Raw genomic sequence first — 21,327 nt, 5'->3', positions numbered from 1 at the left:
TTTCTTTAACTTTTAAAAAGATGTTGGTTTATAAAGAAAAATTAGCAGCTTGTGATGATCGTTCTCATGAGAAATTTTGAGACATACAGCCCTACATAATTGGTTGTTTTTTCTTACTGATTTAGCAACGGGTAATGACCTGCTTCAGAGCATGGGAAGATTGGGCAATATATCCGGAGCCATTTTTGATCAAACTACAAAATATTTTCTTAGGACTTGTAAATATTATTGAAGAAAAGGAAACAGAGGTAGGGGCTTGGTGTGTTTGATTATTTTAAATTTCTAGGGTGCTGTGGATGTGATACAATTTCTTTGTGGAAAAACAGTTGATTACCACTATATAGATTTTTGTTGCTGAAATTCTGGATCCCAGGACTTGAAATTCTCTGTAACAGGAACTTTCTGATGTGTCCTTATGTGAAAATTGGTGACATTCTTTTATTTGATAACACAAAAAGTTTATATTAGTAGGAAAAAACCCCAAGTCATAGAGCAATATAAATCCATATAGTATGATATCATTTTGTTAGAGGTAGCACTGTAAGTAAATATGTATATGAAAGCATGGCAGCAGATTCTATTCATCGCCATTCTATTGTTTTTTACCTTCTCAGTGGTTCTTGAATCCTTCATCTTCATTTCTACCACCCTAGTCTAGCTGTTATACTTTGATTTTTTTCATTCCTACACACGCTCCTCATTGACCTCTCTGGTCCAGCCACATAGTCCCTGTTCTTAAGTGTACAGTGCTTCCTACTGCCACTACTTTTTGCACATGTTCTTCCCTCTTTCTGGAACTTATCTTTATTTGGGATCCTTTGGATCTCAGGTTAAGCAGTAACTTTAAGACTTTAAGGAGCCTTTTCTGATCTCTTCAGATAAAATCTGCTTATAGACTAATAGTATGCTGTAGCAGTCATTGTAATTATATGTGTATATCATTGTGACTGTGTGATTGCTTGGCTACTGCTGACCCTTAACTCAGCACCCCTCAGTTACACAAAATTAATAGGAGAAGCAACACCAAGAAACCTTTTTTTTTGCTTGCTATTGTATCTGTAGTGCTTCTTATGGTACCTAGCATCAATTAGCAATTTGTACATATTTGGTAAATAGTACAAATAACTGCTTCTTTGACAGACTAGCTAATTAAATATATTGTCTTCATATTGGACCTGGGAATATGAGTATGCACCTGTTTTGGCTTGTATTGGATTGCAACATTGTAACAGTATGACTGAAGCAAAAGAAAATGTTCAGTTAGTATGTGTGATTTAATAGGATGTACCAGATGATCTGGATGGTGCTCCCATTGAGGAAGAGCTTGATGGTGCACCTCTCGAAGATGTGGATGGAATTCCTATTGATGCCACTCCCATTGATGATCTTGATGGAGTCCCTATAAAGAATCTAGATGATGATCTTGATGGAGTGCCTTGTAAGTTTAGGTTTCAATTTGACTAAAGTCTAGCTTAATTGTTTTAAAACTCAGTCTTTATACATCCTAATATAGAAAAAGGGTAGTCATTTCTCATTATGGTGTCTGTTGTTAATTTTTTCTGTGTCCTGTAATATAATTTGACTTAATCAAGAACATGGTTTTCTTTTCAGGACTTCTAATTAGTTTGGTTAGCCTCTTCAGATATTAACGAGTTTTTTGTTTTTTTTTTTTTGCCTAGAAGAACTGGGGTGTAGGCCAGAGGTGTGGGGGATGAAAGACAGACTGGGGAGCAAAATGGGCACATTTACTGAAGCTGCGAAGGGGAGCAGTGGGTACGACAGGAGAGGCTTGCTATGTCATATGTGGGTTAGCTCCTTGGCTGGGCATCAAACTCAGGCTGTAGTGGTGATAGCCTTGAGACTCAAACCCTAGGTCACCAGAGAGGCCTGCAAGTTTGTTTTTGTCCTATTTGTCAGAAAACTATAATGTCTTGTGTTCGATTGTATTTATAATCCAATGTGCCTGGTTCTATGCGGTTTTTATTATTTTCCGAAATTATAGGTTCAGTTTTCCTGCCTTCCTAAATGTATATTTGGAAATAGGAAATGTACACAACCTTAATACAATTGAATTAACTATATTTTAAAATGTTAAATAGTAAATTAATCGTATAGTTTAAAAATAAGGGTATTAAGGATTTTATTTACTTAACTTCTCCTTTTGCCTGAAGTAGCACCTGTTCTGAACTTATATATATACACACATCATAACTACATAAAAACCATGTGTATATACTTTAAAAAATTGCACCTATGTACAGATAATTGGATTAATTGTAATCTTTGTTCTTGACACTAGCCTTATTAGTCTTTGTGCGGTCTTATTTTCTTTTTTAATAATAGTGAATATGCACAAACTCTTCAATTTAAGACCTTCTGTAGTAAGGTTAATGGTTCATTTTTTTTCCAATAGTGGATGCGACTGAAGACTCAAAGAAGAATGAACCTATATTTAAAGTTGCCCCATCAAAATGGGAAGCTGTAGATGAATCTGAATTGGAAGCACAGGGTGAGTAAAAGAACAATAAATAATGAGCTTTAAGAAATTGGGTGTTTAAAATTAATCATTGGAGATTTGTGTTTATTTTATGTTTTACAACATCATTCAGCCATAAGATACAACATACCGTATTTTATGTAATGGCTTTTTGTTGTTGATGTTAATTTTCTTAGATCCTTCAGGTTGGAACCTTTGAGAGTAATCAGAACAATCTAAACCTTTTAGGCATTTCAGTAGACAAGTGTAGCTTGGAAGCGTGTTTGGAAATCTGTTTCAGAGAAATCAAGCATTACTTTCCCATAATGCTTGACTTTATTAAAAGTGTTTGCACCTTTCTTGTATACTTACTTGGACACATAGTCCATACAGTCTATAATTGTTAATATTTTAGGTTCCAATGAAATAAAAAAAATAAAAAGATTAACTATCCAACACAAAAATAAGGATGACAACATTATTTGTTCATGAATTTAAAATTATATTGTAGCTGTGAGGGTAGAAATAGATTTAGTACACAGAAGTGGCTATTCAAAGAAAAGAAAAATGTAGATAAACACTTTAATGATAGAAATACTTAATTCTAAAGCAGGATTTTTACTATACTAGTACAAAAACGCTAATTTAACTTATAAAATTACATCCCTTTTCCCTTCCACTCAGCTGTTACAACTTCTAAATGGGAGTTATTTGACCAGCATGAAGAATCAGAAGAAGAAGAAAATCAAAAGTAAGAATCTGAATTCAAATATATACTGTTTCTTACTGCATATATGTTCCCTTATGTGTTTAGAGATATGCTTGAAATAATAATGAAGAAAACGTCACTGTTTATACAAATCTTGTGAAGAGGATTACTTTTAGTTTGCCATTGTTTTTCCATTGAATTAAAGAGCTTTTGGTTCTGGTCTTGCTGCATCAGGTTTCACTTTGCTTTTTTCTACAGTATGTTTTACATATTCACTTGTAGTTACTAAATGGTCAGCTGTATTTTTTCCAAAGCTTTGTCATTTAATATTCTGGCTGTACAAAATAGGGGTTTTAAAAATGTGAATAGGAAGTTAATGCTTTTCTTTTAGTTTGTATACATTGCCAAGAAAAATACTGCTTTATGACCATGCAAGTTTTCATAGTGAGGCAAAGTTGGCAACAGTGATAACTTTACAGAAATGTTGCTGTACTCAGACCAAGTCAGCAGTGATTGTGGCAGGATATTTATAAAATATACCTGGTATGCTGATGGAAATAGCTATGTAAGGCTGGTCAGGAATATAAGAGCTGAGAATAGTTTAGTTTAAATAGTGGTTTTTTTTTTTTAAACTTTGTTAAATATCTGCATTCCATGATTGATAACATCTCTTACCATAATAGAATCACTGTTATGTGAACTATAAGGAGGAAGGGAGAAAAAGTACAAAAGCCGGCTCAGAACTCAAAGTTCAGTTGGTTTATTTCTAAAGGTATTAAATTTTGCAACATATTTGATACTAATGTCAATGTTTGGAATGTGTGATGATGCATTTTGGTGTTAATCACAGAATGCACTCATACAATGAAGCATTGAATTACTAGAAATAAAGTACATATTTTCAGTTTTCTCAGAAGCTCCAAATACTTAAATAAAAATTAACTTGATGAAAGTATATAGAAAGGGAAAAATAACTTTTTCACGTACAACTTTCTGACCCTTGATATTTTCTTGTCTCAATACTGCTCTCTAGTGACTGAATCCAAGAAACTACTTAATTGCATTTGTGACAAATGTGATTGAATAATATATATATGTGTGTTTATAAAATATGTATATTTTATAAAAATATATATATATTTGTATGACAGATGCTTTGGAGAAAATTTCCAAGTAGTTATTTAATGTCTTCTATGACGAAATTTGGATTTAGAACCTTAGCTTTCTTGTGTTTTTTTTTTTTTTTTTCAAAGATTTATTTATTCATATAGAACTGGTGTACAGGCCAGAGATGTGGAGGGCGAGAGGATTCGCCAGGGACAGAGTGGGAGGCAGAACAGGCAGATAGACGAAGTACACTGCTGAGGGGAGCAGCGGGCGAGCCAGGAGATATCTGCCTCGCCATGTGGATCGCCTCCTGGGCAGGCGGGAATCGAACTCATGCGGAAGTGGCTTTAGCTTCTTAGTGCTGTGCTTTAACCCACTGCGCCACCAGGGAGGGCCCGCTTTCCTGTTTTTTTAACCAATTTTAGTTGGGTATTATTTTCTCTCAATACTTTTTTTTAAAGATTTAATTATTTACACATACAGAACTGGGGTACAAACCAGCGGTGCAGGGGTGGTGAGAGGATTCACCAGATACAGAGTGATAGAGTGGGGAGCAGAACAGGCAGATTGACGGAGTACACTGCTGAGGGGAAGCAGTGGGCAGGTCAGGAGAGGTCTGCCACGCCATGTGGATCACCTCCAGGGCTGGGGATTGAACTTACATTGAAGTGGCCGCAGCTAGCTTGCAATGCTGCATCCTAACCCGTTGTGCCAACAGGGAGGGCCAACTTACCATTTTTTATTAGAAAAGCACGATGAAATTTATACTAGAATCTAGACTCCATAACTAAAAGTTGAAGTCAAAAGTGTTTGCTCACACCCTGAAAAATTATAACAGTTGCAAAAATATGTATATATTTTAAATTACAACAGGTAGTTCATTTACTATGTATATAAAGCATGCAACCCTGTTTTAAATACAAATTATAAAATATTTTATATACCATTCTATGATGGAGGCTTTTCACTCAAGTGCCCATTATCCTATGTCATTCATTATAGTTTTATGCTTCTACTAATCTGTGGTTTGAAGTAAACATTAAGGTAAGTGTACAAGGATACTGCAAAAAAAGTTTTGGGTTTTTTTTTTTTTTTTTGAGAAAAATGTAAAGAACAGAATAGGTTAAGTAATTTCCATTGCACTCTTACCACAGTTTAGTTGTCTGTGATGCATCCTTACTGATGGATCATTTCCAGAATACATCAGTAAATATTTGTATATATACACACAGTTTATTTAAGAATATCTGAAATAATTTATAAAACTTTTATGTATCATAAAACAATTTATTTTAAATAATTTAAATATTTAAGGTTTATACATTGCTGTTATACTGTGATTACATGTTGATCAGGTAAGGTCTATATGCAATATTGATTGTAGTCATTGATAATAATCATGTGTGATACAAACTCAGGCAATTTTTAGTTTGTAGGCTCTGCTGAAGGAAAGGTGAACATTTGGTTTTAAAAATAGTTTTATGAAATCACTCTAAACTGGAGTTTACAGAAGGCAAATGATTATTCATTTCATTTAACTTTTGCAGGTAACTGTTGCAGGTTGAAAGACACAACACTAACAGAAGTTAAGATATTTTAAAATTATATGTTGAAGCTCAGTTTTTCTGTGAAGGAAATAATTTTTAAAAATTGGTCTACTTTTTCATCAAATATTTTGTAGCAAATGAGTGATAAATTTTCCTTTTATAAACATAAGGTTAAATAGTATTTGTGTTAGTCTAACTCAGTAGAAAATAAACCAGATTTAAAAACTAACATTCTTTTATTTAATGTACTTACCTTATGTTTAAAGTCAGGAAGAAGAAAGTGAAGATGAAGAAGATACTCAAAGTTCCAAATCTGAAGAACATCATCTGTATTCTAATCCCATCAAAGAAGAAATAACTGAGTCCAAGTTCTCTAAGTATCCTGAAATGAGTGAGGAAAAACGAGCTAAACTTCGTGAAATTGAGGTTAGTGTGGCACTGAAGTTTTACCTACACTTAATTACTTTCTCTCATTTTTCTTAACAAACTAGAGTCCCTTTTGGCATCATGTGTTGATACATGTTTTTCCTTTTGCCTAGAACCTTCATATCTCACTTCCTTTAGGCCTCTTAAGTTGAAGCATCCCTTCTTTTGTGGTATTCTTTCCTTATCCCCTGGATTTGTTTGCTTCTCTTATGTCTTGTGATTCTCTCTGTGTGTGTTGTACGTGCATGTATTGTATCTGTATTTTTTTTCTCTGACTTATTTGTTTGATATCAGTATGCCCTTAATAGACTGAATTCTAGAAGGGAAAAGAACCACATCTTTGTACATCCATATATTTCTAGTGGATGACTCATAGGCAGAGCCTTTGAAATATTTTGAGTGTACATAATATGTAGCAAGGATGAGAGACATTTTTTTGGCATTTTCAAGTTATCTTTGTATTTTATTACAATAGGCTCATTTTAACTGTCCAGACCCTTTGTTGATGGGAGAGGGTGGATAGTAAATGAGGCTTAAATAAGAGAAGGGAAACACATACAGGAGAGTCCAAATAATCTCAAGGAACCTTGCCTCCCTCATTCTGTTTCCTACCCTTCTTTTATGCCTCTTGATTACCGAAGATATTCAGATATGCCAGGGAGGGAAGGGTATTATAATGGAACCTGCCTTTTCCCTTGTTCCAAATGAAGCATTCCCAGTAGATGTTTCTTTCCTGATCCTGAGGAAAAGGGGAGTAGTTGAGTAAGAAAGTGATACCTGTTCACTGTCCCAGGGCAACAGGAGATAAAAGACTAACCAGCCATTATATGCACTGCTCTTCTTTGAGTTGGGACCCTTTTCCATCTGTGTTCTGGGTACTCTGGGCTTGTACCTGACTACAGTTTTATCATGAGGGTTTTATAATAATTATTAAATGTTTCTATAGGGATGCCTTTTGCCTCCCAAGTAATATTCAGATCTGTTGTTTGTGGATGCTTAACTCTTAAAAAATGATTTACCACAGTGAGATTAGAAAAGAGTCACTATGGTTATGGGTGTCTTCACATGGTGGTACATTCAAATGTTTACATCCCACACCCCAGTTTTCTTTCCCTCTTTTTACCCTTATCTTAGTACTTGAAATCATCATTAAAGCAAGAAAAGAAATTTTGATACTTTGTTTTAAAGGAAGAAGAGAGACCCTCAAAGCTCTGATTAGAAATGACCTTGATATGAAAGTGGAAATAGTTAGAAAAAGGGCAAAAATCAAGAACATCTAGAAATGTTCATGAAGTCAGAAGTAATGAAAATGCCACTTTGAATGGAAAGAAATTTTTATAACCTGTTGCAAGCTGTTGGAAAGCCTCATTTGTAATGAAGGGGGCACAACAAATGATGTGTTAAACTATAAAATGGCATTGAAAGGACTTAACCAGCGCCTGAATAAAATTTGTTAAGATATTTGCATCTACAGTAATTCTATAGTGTTTTTACTTCTTTTCTTTGAGGGAGACAAGATCGGACAGGTTTGGTTCTCCAGCTCGGTGATACTGATGTGATGTTTGCATTTTTGCCTCAGAAACCCTCTAGATTTTCAGATTTTCCACTTTATTCGTCCTTCCTTAGCTCAGTAAGGATGTATAATATATATGTGTGTGTTGTGCATATTTTGTACGTTTATATAATATGTATATCAGCCAACAGTCTACTTTCTTTTACAAACAGCCTTGTAATGAATTATTTTGTACAAATAGCTTTATGCTCACATATGAACATTCTGAAGGATAACTAAGAAATGGAATTTGGACTTCTTCTGATACTTTTTTAAATAAGTAAATACTGTTAATTATCTAAAAAAAGTACTTTCTGAGTCTTTTTATTAATATGCAGTGATTGCACTGTACTGTAAATAGTTAAACCTTTCTCTCTTTTTTTCTAAATTTGTGTGTAGGGCCTTTTGTTCTATTGTCTGTCATCACACTGGAGTTATGCTTGCCTTTAGTATCATTGCCTTTGTAATTCAGGGAGCCATATATCAAATTGATCATTGTGTTGAGAGAGTGGTTCTTAAATGCACACCCTACAGTTCTTGGTTTTCGAGTCAGTACACCATCAAGTCATTTCCTGTAATCCACTTAATTTTGCATAGTTGGACTTGTCAGACTAGTGACCCTCAGATAAGAGTATTGAGGTTGTATTTTGACTGAGTCTTAGTTATGTACTACTTTGCTATATTTATTGCTTTTCCTTTTTTCACACTTGTTCCTGAGAAAAGACTTTTCTAACAAGGAGCAAAGAACTGCTTGAGAAGCTATAGTGATGAAAGGATGCATTTTTAAAATATTTTATTTCACAGCTCAAAGTTATGAAGTTCCAAGATGAATTAGAATCTGGAAAAAGACCTAAAAAACCAGGCCAAAGCTTTCAGGAGCAAGTAGAACACTACAGAGATAAACTTCTTCAACGAGTAAGGGATAAATTTATTCATTAATATGCTTTCTCCACTATTATTTGTTTAACCAGAATATTGGGATTTGGTATACTTAAAGAAAAGTGTATTTCAGATGATTTCCTTTGATGTATAAATGCGGAAATATTGGTAGGCTACTAGAAAGACTTGAATTTGGTATTTTACAGTTATTTGAACTTGGAATGGGTTTAGGGCAACAGTGCACTTATTTTATTCTCTGTACAAATTGTGGGATAGAAAATCCTGCTGAGAGCTTGCCTTCCAAAACTGGGAGAGCCTGTAGACAACAAGAACTCTGAAAAATAGCAGAGATAAAGATGGAGTTAGGGTTTGTGCAGTTCACATAGCTGTCCTTTTCCATTATTGCAAGGAGGAACCGCAAATAGGAAACCTCCTTGACTACATTCTTGTACATTAAAAAAATAAGTAGAGTAATATACAGTAATCCTTATTTTAAAATAAGGAGCCCTACAGATAACTGTTGAAATAACCCAGGAATTTTATTTGGATTGCTGCTGATTTTACCTATGTGTTTATTGTCATTACAGATATATAGGATGAGAGAGAAATAGGATACAACTAGAAAGGAATTTACAATCCTTTATATCTATTCTCCATATGTCCTTTGGAGATGGGGTTTGATCTGCAGGGAAGATGATTGAGAGGCTCTCAGGTCCTAATGGTAGCAATGCATGTATTAACAGTTTAGTCTCCTTGCATTCCACGACTGTTGTTGGAGAGGACCTATTTCTTGAAAGTATATACCTGGGATCAGTAGACCATGGTCATTGTATGATATTTGTAGATAAACTTTTTGGAGCACCTCTCATGCCCCTTCACTTAGTGTATTATCTATTTATGGTGGTTTTTATACTAGAGTGGCAGAGTTGAATACTTGTAACAGACTGTATGTAGTCCACAAAGCAAATAATGTGCTATCTGGCTCGACACAGAAAGTGTTTGCCAACATCTGGTATAGGCTTTTTATCAGCTAATCAGGTGGCTTTCCTGATGCATACAAATGAGAGAAATTAAATTCCTGGTAGTGAAGAGCTAAATCGAGTTTGTGGGTTCATTGTTGGTAGCCCCTTCCATTAATTATCAACAGAAATTATAATTTCTAGTGAGAAGTAGCTATTATAGCAGCCAGGGATAAAGCAACTAACTTCTGGCTTATGTAATGACATAATCATGTAGTTAGTTTGTAGTTTTATAAATCAGAATTTAAAATTTCTAATCTAATTGGTGACTTCTTATTGATAAGATTTTCTGATGAGTGATAATTGCAAATAATCTCCCCCTTTCAGCCTATTGGTTAAGTAAGAGTTCTCTTCTGATTAATCAACTTGCTGTAGAGTTAAGTCACTACCATTTTATTGTATCTAAGATGGAAGAATCAGAATGGTGTTAGTTTTTTCTAATTTTTTTAAAGTGGAAAGATAGTGCTTTATAGGTGGTAGATAATGCTGGTTCTAGAGCTGAGCTCAACCCTGACTTCACCATCCTGTGTGACTGTGGGTATGGTATTTGAGCTTTCTGAGTCGCAATTTTCATCTGTAGAATGAGGATCAGAGTACTGTATATGAGGTTGTTTTGAAGAATTATATGAATTGGTATATGGATCATGGTTTAGATTACCTTGGTCTATGGTGAGCACTTAATAAATATTTATCACTGTTACTTGTATTGGTATTATGAATCAGTACAAGCAGAAGAAAAGTCTTTTCTTGGAAGAGTAGATTTTTTTTAAAATGGTATTATGCAGTTGTGATTTTAAAAAATAGTTGGCTAGAAGAAAAATATTGTTACGTAAATGTGGCTAACTAAGACTGGTATATTTTAATGACTAATCTTTCTTAAAAAACAAAACAGGAGAAAGAAAAAGAATTAGAAAGAGAACGAGAAAGAGATAAGAAAGATAAAGAAAAAATGGAATCTCGATCCAAAGATAAGAAGGAAAAAGATGAGTGTACTCCAACACGGAAAGAAAGGTATGGTATTTCTTATTTAATGCTTGTACTGACTTAAAAATTTGGAGTGGTATTTATTTTGTGATTTTTTTATTACTGAAACAAACAGAATTTTTTTCTGATTGCAGGAGGCAGAATTAGTTGAAAAAAGGGGTGTAGTTGGTTGGCACTTTACTGGGTCATCACATCATCCTTTTACATGGTTAATGTGGTACCTTCACCGTAGTTCAGTCTAAGAATTTAGTTACTGTATTAGGTATCAAACCTAAGGATTAAATAACTTAAACAGCTTGCTAGATCTTCTTTGTTGCCTCTTACATAAGCATTTCTTCCAGACTCTGTGCTGAGGCTGCTACCTGTAAACCTGAGTTTCCTAATCTTGTGTCTAAGGATTGCATACATAGTCCACTGGGACTTGCTTCTCCTTCGTCTTCATTCTAGCCAGGATCATTTCTTCTAGATTTTTTTCCTTACTTTCACAGTTCTAAATCTCTGATTTAGTAGAGAAAATTGATTTAGTTAGCAGAACTGAGGTTTTCCTAATAAAAAGCAAGCAAATGGAGAAAAAGAACTCTTGGTTTAGCTCTTTTAGAGGTAATGCTCAGATTACAGATAAACAGTTATACTACCTGATTAAATAATAAATTACCACTTTTTTCCTTTAGTTGTTAATTTGATGTAATTTCAAATCTATTGAAAAGTTGGAGAGTAGTGTAAAAAATTTTCAGGTCAATCCTTCCCATATTCCCAAAATGTTAAAATACTTCTACTTATTCTTTTTTCCTTTTTCCTTGCTTCTTCTCCCTCCCCACCAAGCCTTTTAAAAGTAGTTTGTCAGATGATGCCCTATTTCCTTATATAGCTATAATAGAAATTTTAAAAATTGGTAAATTAACATAAAATAGTATGTCTAATCAGAGACCTTAAGGGTATTTTGTCCATTGTCCAAATAATTTCACTTAAAGCAAAAGGAAATCCATTTTAGTTGAATTCAGTTTCTATCTCCATCAGCCTATTTTTAAGACTTACTTGTTCTTGGTATAAAGGACTTTGAATGTTGTTGGAAAAATCACATTAATAAGGGTAGTGAAAAGAAAGCCAGTGAAAATTGGTAGCTAATTTAGTAGAAGGAAAATGAATACCTGATCGTTTGCTCATGTATGGAATGTTTTGGGGGCTTTGTTCCATAGGAAAAGGCGACACAGTACCTCCCCTAGCCCATCTCGCAGTAGCAGTGGTAGACGAGTGAAATCCCCATCACCAAAATCGGAGCGATCAGAGCGTTCAGAAAGATCTCATAAAGAGAGCTCACGGTCCAGGTCATCTCACAAAGATTCTCCTAGAGATGTTAGCAAAAAGGCCAAAAGGTAAATGAAAGTCATTCTTTGTCATATTTCAAATGCCAGTTTCCTTCTGTTCTAACAGCTTTTGAAAATAATTTGCTTGGCAGTCATTTTTTAAAGAATTTTAGAAAACCAAAGAGAGATACCTCCCACCCCAATCTTCTACTGACTAAAGCCCAGAAAGCTTATAACAAGTAAAGGTTAGTCAGGAATTTCAAACATCACATCCGTTGTTTTGTATGGAATAGGGATAGCTGCTTTACTTTTCCTTCTGTTCTTTCATTTCTGTTCAGTGTTCTTTGACTTTGTCAAGGCTGAAAGAAAAATACCCCAAGCTCCTCCCAGCAATCTTATTAGCAATTTCTTGGGTACAGACCTGTGAAAATAAATATCTCAAATGCCATTTCTTCTTTGTGTAATTTAATATATATATACATATATTTTTAAATAGAGTCAAATAGTTTTTGTAGTTACAGAAAAGTAATTTAGAAGTGTTTTATTGTCTATGGCCATACCACCCTGAATGCGCCCAATCTCGTCTGATCTTGGAGGCTTAGCAGGGTCAGGCTTGGATAGGAGAAATGTTTTATTTATCTGGTGTTATATACTGAGGAATTTTCCTGAGTGCTAAAATTGCTTTATATCCTAAAACCTGATTACTGTGACTATTATTGTAAAATATTTTATAATTTCTTCTTTTCTAAATGGGGCAAAGATACACACATTTATATACACACACATATATTTCTGTATACAAGTATGAGTATATATGTATATATAAAAAATGTTTTGGTAATCTTTACAAAGAGCATTTATGAAATTAGCTGTCTTTATAATTCCTTTAAGTGACATTGCAGTGGTTGGTACTTTTTCCCTAAGAAGATAGGCTACAAAGCTACTTTTGAAATTTTGTGAATTCACTTAGATGCCATTTTGAATGTGTGGATTTAGTGGTAACCCTGGAGGAACATATTAAAAATGCATAGTCCCAGTTTCTGCCTCTTGAAATTTTGGTTCAGTAAATCAGTGATAAGACTGGAGAATTTTTTCTTTTAAGCAAGCACACCACTGGTGATCACTGACATGTTGCTTCGTAAGTATGACATCTTGTGTGTGTTTGGGTACAGTTAGCAAAATATACATTGAGAAGCTTGTAGCATTTACTAGTGTCCTCTGTTCAAGATTGTTTTAGATAATTCAAGGACATTCATTGCTGATCACATGAACTCTTTAATAAATTGTTTTTGTTTGTTTCCTCAGATCACCATCTGGTTCAAGGACACCTAAAAGATCTAGGCGATCACGGTCTAGATCCCCTAAAAAATCAGGGAAGAAATCCAGATCTCAGTCCCGATCTCCACACAGGTCTCATAAAAAGTCAAAGAAAAACAAACACTGACATAAGTTTTTAAGATGCTGTCACTTAATTGGAAATGCGATTTTGTTTTGTGCCTGAACAGTCTTGTTTTTAAAAAAAAAAAAACAACAAAAAATCAAATGAAAGAGCATTCCTGGGATTTTTGTTTGTTTGTGAATGCATGTGTAAACTCATGAGTAACTGCATCTGTAGACATGTCATTGTTTTATATTGTATAGATTACTTTCATTGTGGCTGTTTCTCAAGATGGAATTTTTTATTGTGCTAATGAATTTCATCAGAAATGTGTATAATGGATCTGCTGGCAGTAGTAGTTTTTGTTTTAGGATGTTGTGACTTAGCAAAAATAATACAGATGTCTTCCCCCCCCCCCCTTTTGTAGCTTTGACGATTTAAATTAGATTTCAAATAAAATCTCAACAGAAAAGTATAATGTTGTTTTTTTGCCCTGTTGGTGACATCAAGTCCCTTGAAGTCCTATTAAGTGAGTTTGGCATTTCTGTTGTTTTTTATACCTAATGCACTTTACAAGCTCCATTGCTCAAGTAACTAAAGTTTTATACTTACTAAGATAACTATCAAAATTAAGGTACCTGAGCCGATTTAGTAGGTTTGCCAACCAGTTCTTTATAAGGTTCTCTTGGGTAATACTAGTACCCAGTGATCAGAGGACTAGGTAGTGGCATGATGTCTTGTTAATGGAATGCCCGGCTAAAACATATTTCTTTTTTCAAAGAAGCAGTATGATTGAAATACACACAATATGTGTCCTGAGCAACTACTTAATTTTAGGAAAAACTAAATCTCCATCTTCTGATTTTTATCTATCATGATAAATTTATTTATGAGTCTTCTAACAGGAGTTAGCCATAGAATTTTCTATAATAGTTAACCTCTCCTGTGGGCTAGCTTTCAAACACTGGTACCAGCATATTTCTAGAAGGTTCTGTTTTAAAGTACCTTATTTTTAAAAGCATTTAATTTTAGGTTTAACTTTAAGTAAAATTTGGAATAGTTTTCACAAAACCTAACATCCAATGGTTTGTAAATTCTAAGTACAAAAAGTTAATCTAGATCATTTGCACAGTTGAAATTTGCTTTACAAATGGGAATAAAATTGCCACACTATGAGGAAGAAGAAAACTTGTATAATGTTGATCATCTATTGCTGTAAATACAGTATAATAAAGGGTTATGTAGACTTGACCTGACACTAGTATTTGTGAATCTTGTTTCCAGTTTTTCATTTAGACCTTTATGAAGTGGTTCAGTGGGTTTTTTCTCCCCAACAGAAAGAATAGAAAACTATTTTATCAATGGATTGTTTTGAGTTATCTTGCTTAATCTTTTTTTTTTTTTCCCCCACATTGGTTTACTAAGTCTTTCCTAGTAGCATAATAAAGTATGCTGTACCCATGATTTGGGGTATAGGTGTATTAGCTGTGCAGTGAGGAATGCTATTTCCAAATTGGGCAAATCCACAATAGTTTTAGAAATAAGCCAATCAGATTATTCTACTCAATGGTTCTTATCAACAAACAGTATTACTTGAAAGTTAATTCCCAAAAGGTTCGCTCTTGTTTGTCCCTGTTGTTAGGAAATGTTAACTCATGAATGTTGCTCAGAATGATTAAATATGAACATTTGGTGCTTTTTTTTTTCTCTCTCTCTCTCTCTTAAACAAAAGCCTACAAATAGCCATTTTGTTTTTCTCCCTGTTCATTGCCTGGGAGAATGGAATTTTATATACTTTTCTTTGCAAAAATAGCAGTAATGTTGAGTTGCTAGTTACTTGAGCATTCTGTCACTTGGTGTCTTTAATAGGAAAGGTTTAGAAATATTGGTTGGGTAATGATTTTACTAGTCAAGTTTTAAGATCTCATTTCTCTCAAAAAAAAAAAAACCCTTTAGAGAAGCAGGAGTGTGTAGAAAATTTGTTATGTCAGTTTTGTGTGTTTATTTATAGTATTTTTTCCCATTGCAATGGATTTTAGTGGTTCTTTTAATCTGGATCCAGCAGCTATAATGAAGATTGGTTATTTTACAGCAGGTCAGACTTGACTTTTTGAAGGTGGGTGAGTGGGTGGGTTGGTGGATGGGGTTGCTTAAGCTTGGTAGAAAATATATTCTGTGAAGTTTGTTAATGTGCTTATTAGTTTGTATTGAGTTTTCCCCCTGGTATTAGTTTATTTCTAGTTTTAATAAGAAAATTTCAAGACTAAACCTGTCTGTTCGTCATGGATTCTATGAAAGTTCAATGGAATAAAAATTGTTAAGTTTAAAGGAAAATAGGTATCCTACCATATTTTATAATAGCCTATTATTCAATCTGTTTTCTTTCTAAAGAGCACTCTTAGATAGCAAATTTTCTACCAGTTGACTGAAATGTCCATAGGCATGTTCCTGCTACAGAAAATACCCAGTTCCATCTCTGTAACAGATACTTAATATCCTCTACCATAGCTATATGTGAGGAAACCCTCTCTCTTATAAAGGGTGTGGCTCAAACACTTCAACCCAGCATTTATATATAGGAATTCTTTATCAGGTTAATACCTTTAATCTCCCTCTTTGTAGGTCTGTGTCTTACCAAAGAAAGACCTATAGTTAAAAAGGATTATGTTTGTGAATTTTTGCTTTGACATTATATTTCCTTATTATTAGTAAAGTGTATAGGCATTTCTGAATTGTAATTTGTTAAGAAATGAGGGATTAAAGAACTAAAACAAAAAAAGCCCTGATCTAAAAGAGAGCTTTTATTTGGCTCAGAATGGTCGTGGATTTTCTGCTACAGTTTGCAGAAATTCCTATACACTGACCTGATTTTTCTTTATTGCAGAGCATTCGTATGGGCTTATTCCAAGACTTTTATCCTGATTAAAGAGGCTTAAGAGGGAGGAAATACTTGATTATGATAACTGTATTTTTCCTCCCAACTTTAATGTTCTTCAGCACTTGAAAATAAGTATTTTAAAGACATTTTAATCATGATCTAGGTTTTGTTTATTGGAAACATCTGTACACATTTGCCTTTGTGATAGAACAACTAAAAAATTATATAAGCATGGTAATATCATTATGATTATTAATAATGAGACCAAAATCTATTGCCAGTGACTTGTCCTGAAGGCCACACCAGTAATTTCTTCCAAAGTTTGTTTTTAAAAAATAAATAGTACCATTTTTTAAAAGATTGTAAATGTGGAGGTAACTTTTCAGTTTTCTTTACTATTTTAATGGGAGAGATTTAAGCAAATTCAGTGCAGACACTAGTGAAGAGACACTAGTGTTAAGTTTCAAGGAACATGTAACTATAAAAACACAGAGTGCTTGATTTCTGATGTCATAAGCATGAATAGAACTTAGGTGATGTTTAATTCATTATTCCTTTTTCTTCTGTTTTTGTTATTGAACTCCCAGGATTTAGGTATATATATATATATATATATATAAATCCCAGGGGAAGTGTTTTGTTGATAGACTAAAAGGTGGGAATGTGCTGCTGTTCAGGGTGAGCCATGTCCATTGTTAAATACTCAAATGTCTCAATGTTTACTCAGTACCACCTCATGGAGCTTCAGTGTAAATGGGTTATGTGTATAATTGGTTATTTATATAGTTTTGTAGACCTATAGGTAAAATGCCCTCATTTGTCATGTAATTGTTCTTGGAGTATTTGTGTTTATTGTTTTACTTCCACAGGCTCTTATATGCTGTATTTCTGGTGGCTTGAAATACCAGGAAAGACAATTTAACAGTTTTTTTTCAGAAATGAGAATAATATAGTTGAAATCAGCTCAGCTGAAATATTCTACAGCAAGACAATTTCTTTTGGGTGAACTGATTCCATATTTAGTTATTCTTAATGTAAGGGTTAAGTTTATTGTGGAGCTGCTTTCCAGACTGTCACTTTATAGTTTTTCTACATAAAGATTATATAGTTGCAAACAAAGGTTGTGGAATTTGCCTTTTGTTGTTGTTTTTGACTTTTAATTACTTTAATAAAAATACATTGGTTTCATAGCAAACTTTAGACTCATGTAATTTTCTACATGCTAGTTTTTCTAAACCAAGCCTGTAAACTGTTATATAGGTTACAGTAGCTTTCTCCAAAGTGTGAGAAATAGTGATATGCCACATTTATCAGTTGTAGTTAAAATGTTACTGTATTTTGTGTTTAAACATGTTTTCGTGGTAATTATGAAGAAATTCCATTTCCCTAATGGTTCCCTTGTTTTGTTGAAAAATATTTCAGACATACACAAAAGTAGGAGAAAAATCAATATCCTTATATCCATCTACCTACAAATATCAATTTAATAGTATGTATCGCTAATTGTTTTGCTTTTAAACATAGCTAGTATCATTAGCACATTAAAAAAACCTCACTGGTCCTATTTAATTTTTGTTTTTAAATTGTAAAATACTCATAGCAAAATGTATTGTCTGAATTACTTTTAGGGCAATCAGCCAGTCTCCTGAATTTTTTCATCATTCAAACTGAAACTTATTAAACAACTCCATTCATTCCCTTATCCCTAACCTTTATCATCACCACATTTTGATTAAAGTTGACTTAAGGGGCCCTCCCTGGTGGTGCAACGGGTTAGGACACAGCACTGTAAGCTAGCTGCAGCCACTTCAGTCCCTGGCTCCAGAGGTGATCCACATGGCACAGCAGCCCTCTCCTGATCCGCTCACTGCTCCCCTCAGCAGTGTACTTAGTTGATCTGCCTGTTCTGCTTCCCACTCTGTCTCTGGTGAAGCCTCTCATCACCCTTCAGCTCTGGCCTGTACCCCAGTTCTGTATGAATAAATAAATCTTTAAGAAATTTTTACTTATGGAGGTAGCATTGGTTTACAGCATTGTGTATAAGTTAGAACAGATTCAAGATCCTCAGATGTAAAGATCCTCAGATGTATGTCATCACACAAACCCATTAAAACACCCACAGTCATTTACCATAGACCACTGGGCCTCCATCTCCTACTTTGTTCTCTTCCCACCATCAATTCTACAATCATATTTTTAGGGTTTGTTTTGGTTTTATTAGTTCCTTTGCTTTGTTTTTCTGTGTTGTACATATGAGTGAAGTCATCCTGTATTTGTCTTCTGACTTAGTTATTTAGCATAATCCCCTCTAGTTCCACCCATGTCATTACAAAAGGTAAGAGATTATCTCTTTTTAATGGCAGAGTAGTATTCCATTGTTTGTATGTAGCACACCTTAATCTAGTCATCTGTTCTGGCCAGCTAGGTTGTTTCCACAACTTGGCTATTATAGTGTTGTGATGAATATAGGAGTACTCTCCTTCAAATTAGGGTTTTTGTTTTTTTTTTTTTGTGTTCTTTGGATAAATGCAAGAAATGGAATAATTTTTTAATTTTGAGAATCCTCCATAATGTTTTCCATAAAGCAAATTTTATAGAAACTTTGGGCTAGTTTGCAACCAACAGTATCTGAAGGTTCCCTTTTCCCACACCCTTAACATTTGCTTTTCGTTTTTTAACATGGGACATTCTCATTGGAATGAGGCAGTGCATTTTGGTTTTGATTTAAATTTACCTTGTAATTAATGAACTTTTTTTCATACACACCTGTAGAGCATTTCTATGTCTTCCTTGAAGAATTATCTAGCTTTTTTGATTGAGTTCTTTGTTTCCATTTTACTTAGTTGTATGAGTTTTTTGTGGATCTTTAATGTTATTCCCTTGTTGGATGAATGACATGGAAATATTTTCTTCCGTTTGATAGGCTCTCATATAAATGAGTTTCTTTAGCTGTACAGAAGAAGCTTTTCAGTTTGATGCAGTTCTGATTGTTTTTGCTGTTGTTTTCTTGCTATTGGAGATGAGTCCCTAAACATCCCTAAAGCCAACGTTCTGGAGTGTTTGCCTATGTTTTCAATTATGTATTTTATGGTTTCTTGTCTGACTTTGAAGTCTTGTCCACTTTGAGTTGATTTTTGTTTATGGTATTAGAGCAGCCTAACTGTATTTTTCTAAATGTGGATGTGCAGTTTCCCCAACATTTGTTGAAGAGGCATTCTCCATGGTATACTCTTTACTCCTTTGTCATAGATTAACTGTCTTAAAGTGTAGACTTTTTTTCAGGGTTCTAAAATATATTCTGTTGGTCTGTGTCTGTTTTTAGACCAAGATCATACTGTTTTGATCACTATAGCCTTATTGTGTAGTTTGAAGTCTGGGAGTGTGATACCTCTGTTCTCTTGTTTGGTCATGATTGCTTTGGTTAATTGGGGTCTTTGTAGTTACATAAAAATTTCAGTAAAGCTTGCTCTATCTATACCTTTGAGTAAAGCCACTGAAATACAGATAGCACTTGCATTGAGTATGCTTTGGGTAAATGGCCATTTTAATAATGTTATTCTAATCTATGAACATGAAATCTCTTTCCATTCCTCTGTGTCTTTTTATTCTTTTAATGGTGTCTTAGAGTTTTTATTGAACAGGTTTTTCACATCTTTTGTTAGGCTTATTCCTAGTTATTAATACTTTTTGATGCTACTGTAAATAGTACTGTTTTCTTGACTACTTTCTCATTTCATCATTTTCATATAGATATATAACAACTTATGCTTATTGATTTTGTAGCCTGTCACTTCACTATTTGGGTTTTTGGGTTCTAATAGATTTTTAGGGGTTTCTATGCACATTCTCTGTTATCTGCAAATAGTGATAGTTGGCTACAAGACTCCCTTCTAACAGCTGTGTCTTCCTTCTCTGGGAATCTCATCTTCTCACCTATGTAAAGGGGGTAGTAACTTTGAAGCATAGTTATGTAAGGATGAAATCAGATGTCTATCGCTCACAAATAGTTGTCATGTACTGCTACTTAGTAAACATTCAGTATTTCTGAGAAGGAAAATAAGATAATAATTAATAGTAGTACATCCTTATCACAAGGCCTTAACTTTTGTTTGCAATGCTATATATGGTTTAGAGCAGAGGATTATACCCTTCAGGTGTATGTTATCACACTACACTCATTACTAAGACACCTATTATCTGTCTTCTTCCCCCTCCTGTTCCCTCTGTTCCCAGTAACTGAAATGTTAGTGAAATTTGTATTTATTTTGTTTTTGTGAAATTTGTATTTAACAGACTTCATAACACTTGGGAACATGTGGTTTATTTATTGTACACTACCACTTCATAATCTGCTATCCCAGTCTTACAGATGACATTTAAATGTTAATCTCCTTTGAGGAAGATCTTTTTATTAAGTAGATTTTAAAATTACCTTATTGTCATTTATCATTGTAGAAATCAACTAAACATAGTTCCTAAAAGGAGGCCCATAAAGGAAACTCTAAATGTAAACAACTGAAATGCCGTATATGTAGATAGAACCTGAAGAGCAATATGAATGGAATGCACTGAATTCTTTGTTGAAGTTCAAAGTAAAAAAATAATCTGAACTGAGCAGCAATGTGCAATTTTTCATCAAATGAGTGGGCAGACAACAATATCCTGAGAGAAGGCTATAAAGTAATGTGAACTCCTGTATTGTGTGTATATTTGTAAATTACAGATTGTATTTTCAGATTATGCAGAAATAAGAAATGTACCCTTACGGTACTTTTTAAAAAGAATAGAAAGCTGAAACGACATTGAATTTTAAAAGGAAATTACAATTCAAATTCTACTCAGAAATAATGACTTTGTAGTAATATCCTCAGGACATTTATAAAGCTCTTTTGAGTTCTTGCAACTGTACAAACAATCTGGAAGAACAAAAAATTGATTAAAAACAATATTTGGTCCTCCATATAGCTGAAACACTGAAATGGAAAAGAAAGCACCTCACTATACTTTGGCTACTGTACCCTCTAAATAGTTCTATTACATGAAATGCTATCAGATGGTTTTTCTTATT

General features: G+C 33.8%; 1 protein-coding gene across 2 annotated transcripts in view; it reads left to right on the top strand.

Moving 5' to 3' along the window:
• The window catches only part of U2SURP (U2 snRNP-associated SURP domain containing), a 43,567-nt gene extending 29,711 nt beyond the window's left edge, over window positions 1–13,856 (top strand). For both annotated transcript variants that reach the window (XM_004682131.2, XM_004682132.2), the window contains exons 20-28: window positions 126–248; window positions 1,282–1,438; window positions 2,414–2,509; window positions 3,161–3,227; window positions 6,106–6,265; window positions 8,622–8,732; window positions 10,608–10,726; window positions 11,896–12,072; window positions 13,309–13,856. In XM_004682131.2, coding sequence (XP_004682188.1) covers window positions 126–248; window positions 1,282–1,438; window positions 2,414–2,509; window positions 3,161–3,227; window positions 6,106–6,265; window positions 8,622–8,732; window positions 10,608–10,726; window positions 11,896–12,072; window positions 13,309–13,447 — 1,149 coding nt within the window. In that variant the 3' untranslated portion in view covers window positions 13,448–13,856. The remainder of the gene's footprint in view (window positions 1–125; window positions 249–1,281; window positions 1,439–2,413; window positions 2,510–3,160; window positions 3,228–6,105; window positions 6,266–8,621; window positions 8,733–10,607; window positions 10,727–11,895; window positions 12,073–13,308) is intronic.
• Window positions 13,857–21,327: the final 7,471 nt, after the last annotated feature.

The sequence above is a fragment of the Condylura cristata genome, unplaced genomic scaffold (genome assembly GCF_000260355.1).
Source record: "Condylura cristata isolate star-nosed mole 26May11 unplaced genomic scaffold, ConCri1.0 scaffold00014, whole genome shotgun sequence".
NCBI classification, from domain to species: Eukaryota; Metazoa; Chordata; class Mammalia; order Eulipotyphla; family Talpidae; genus Condylura; species Condylura cristata.
The sequence above is the reverse complement of the archived record's forward strand: the minus strand, read 5'-3'. Positions and strand labels throughout refer to the sequence as shown.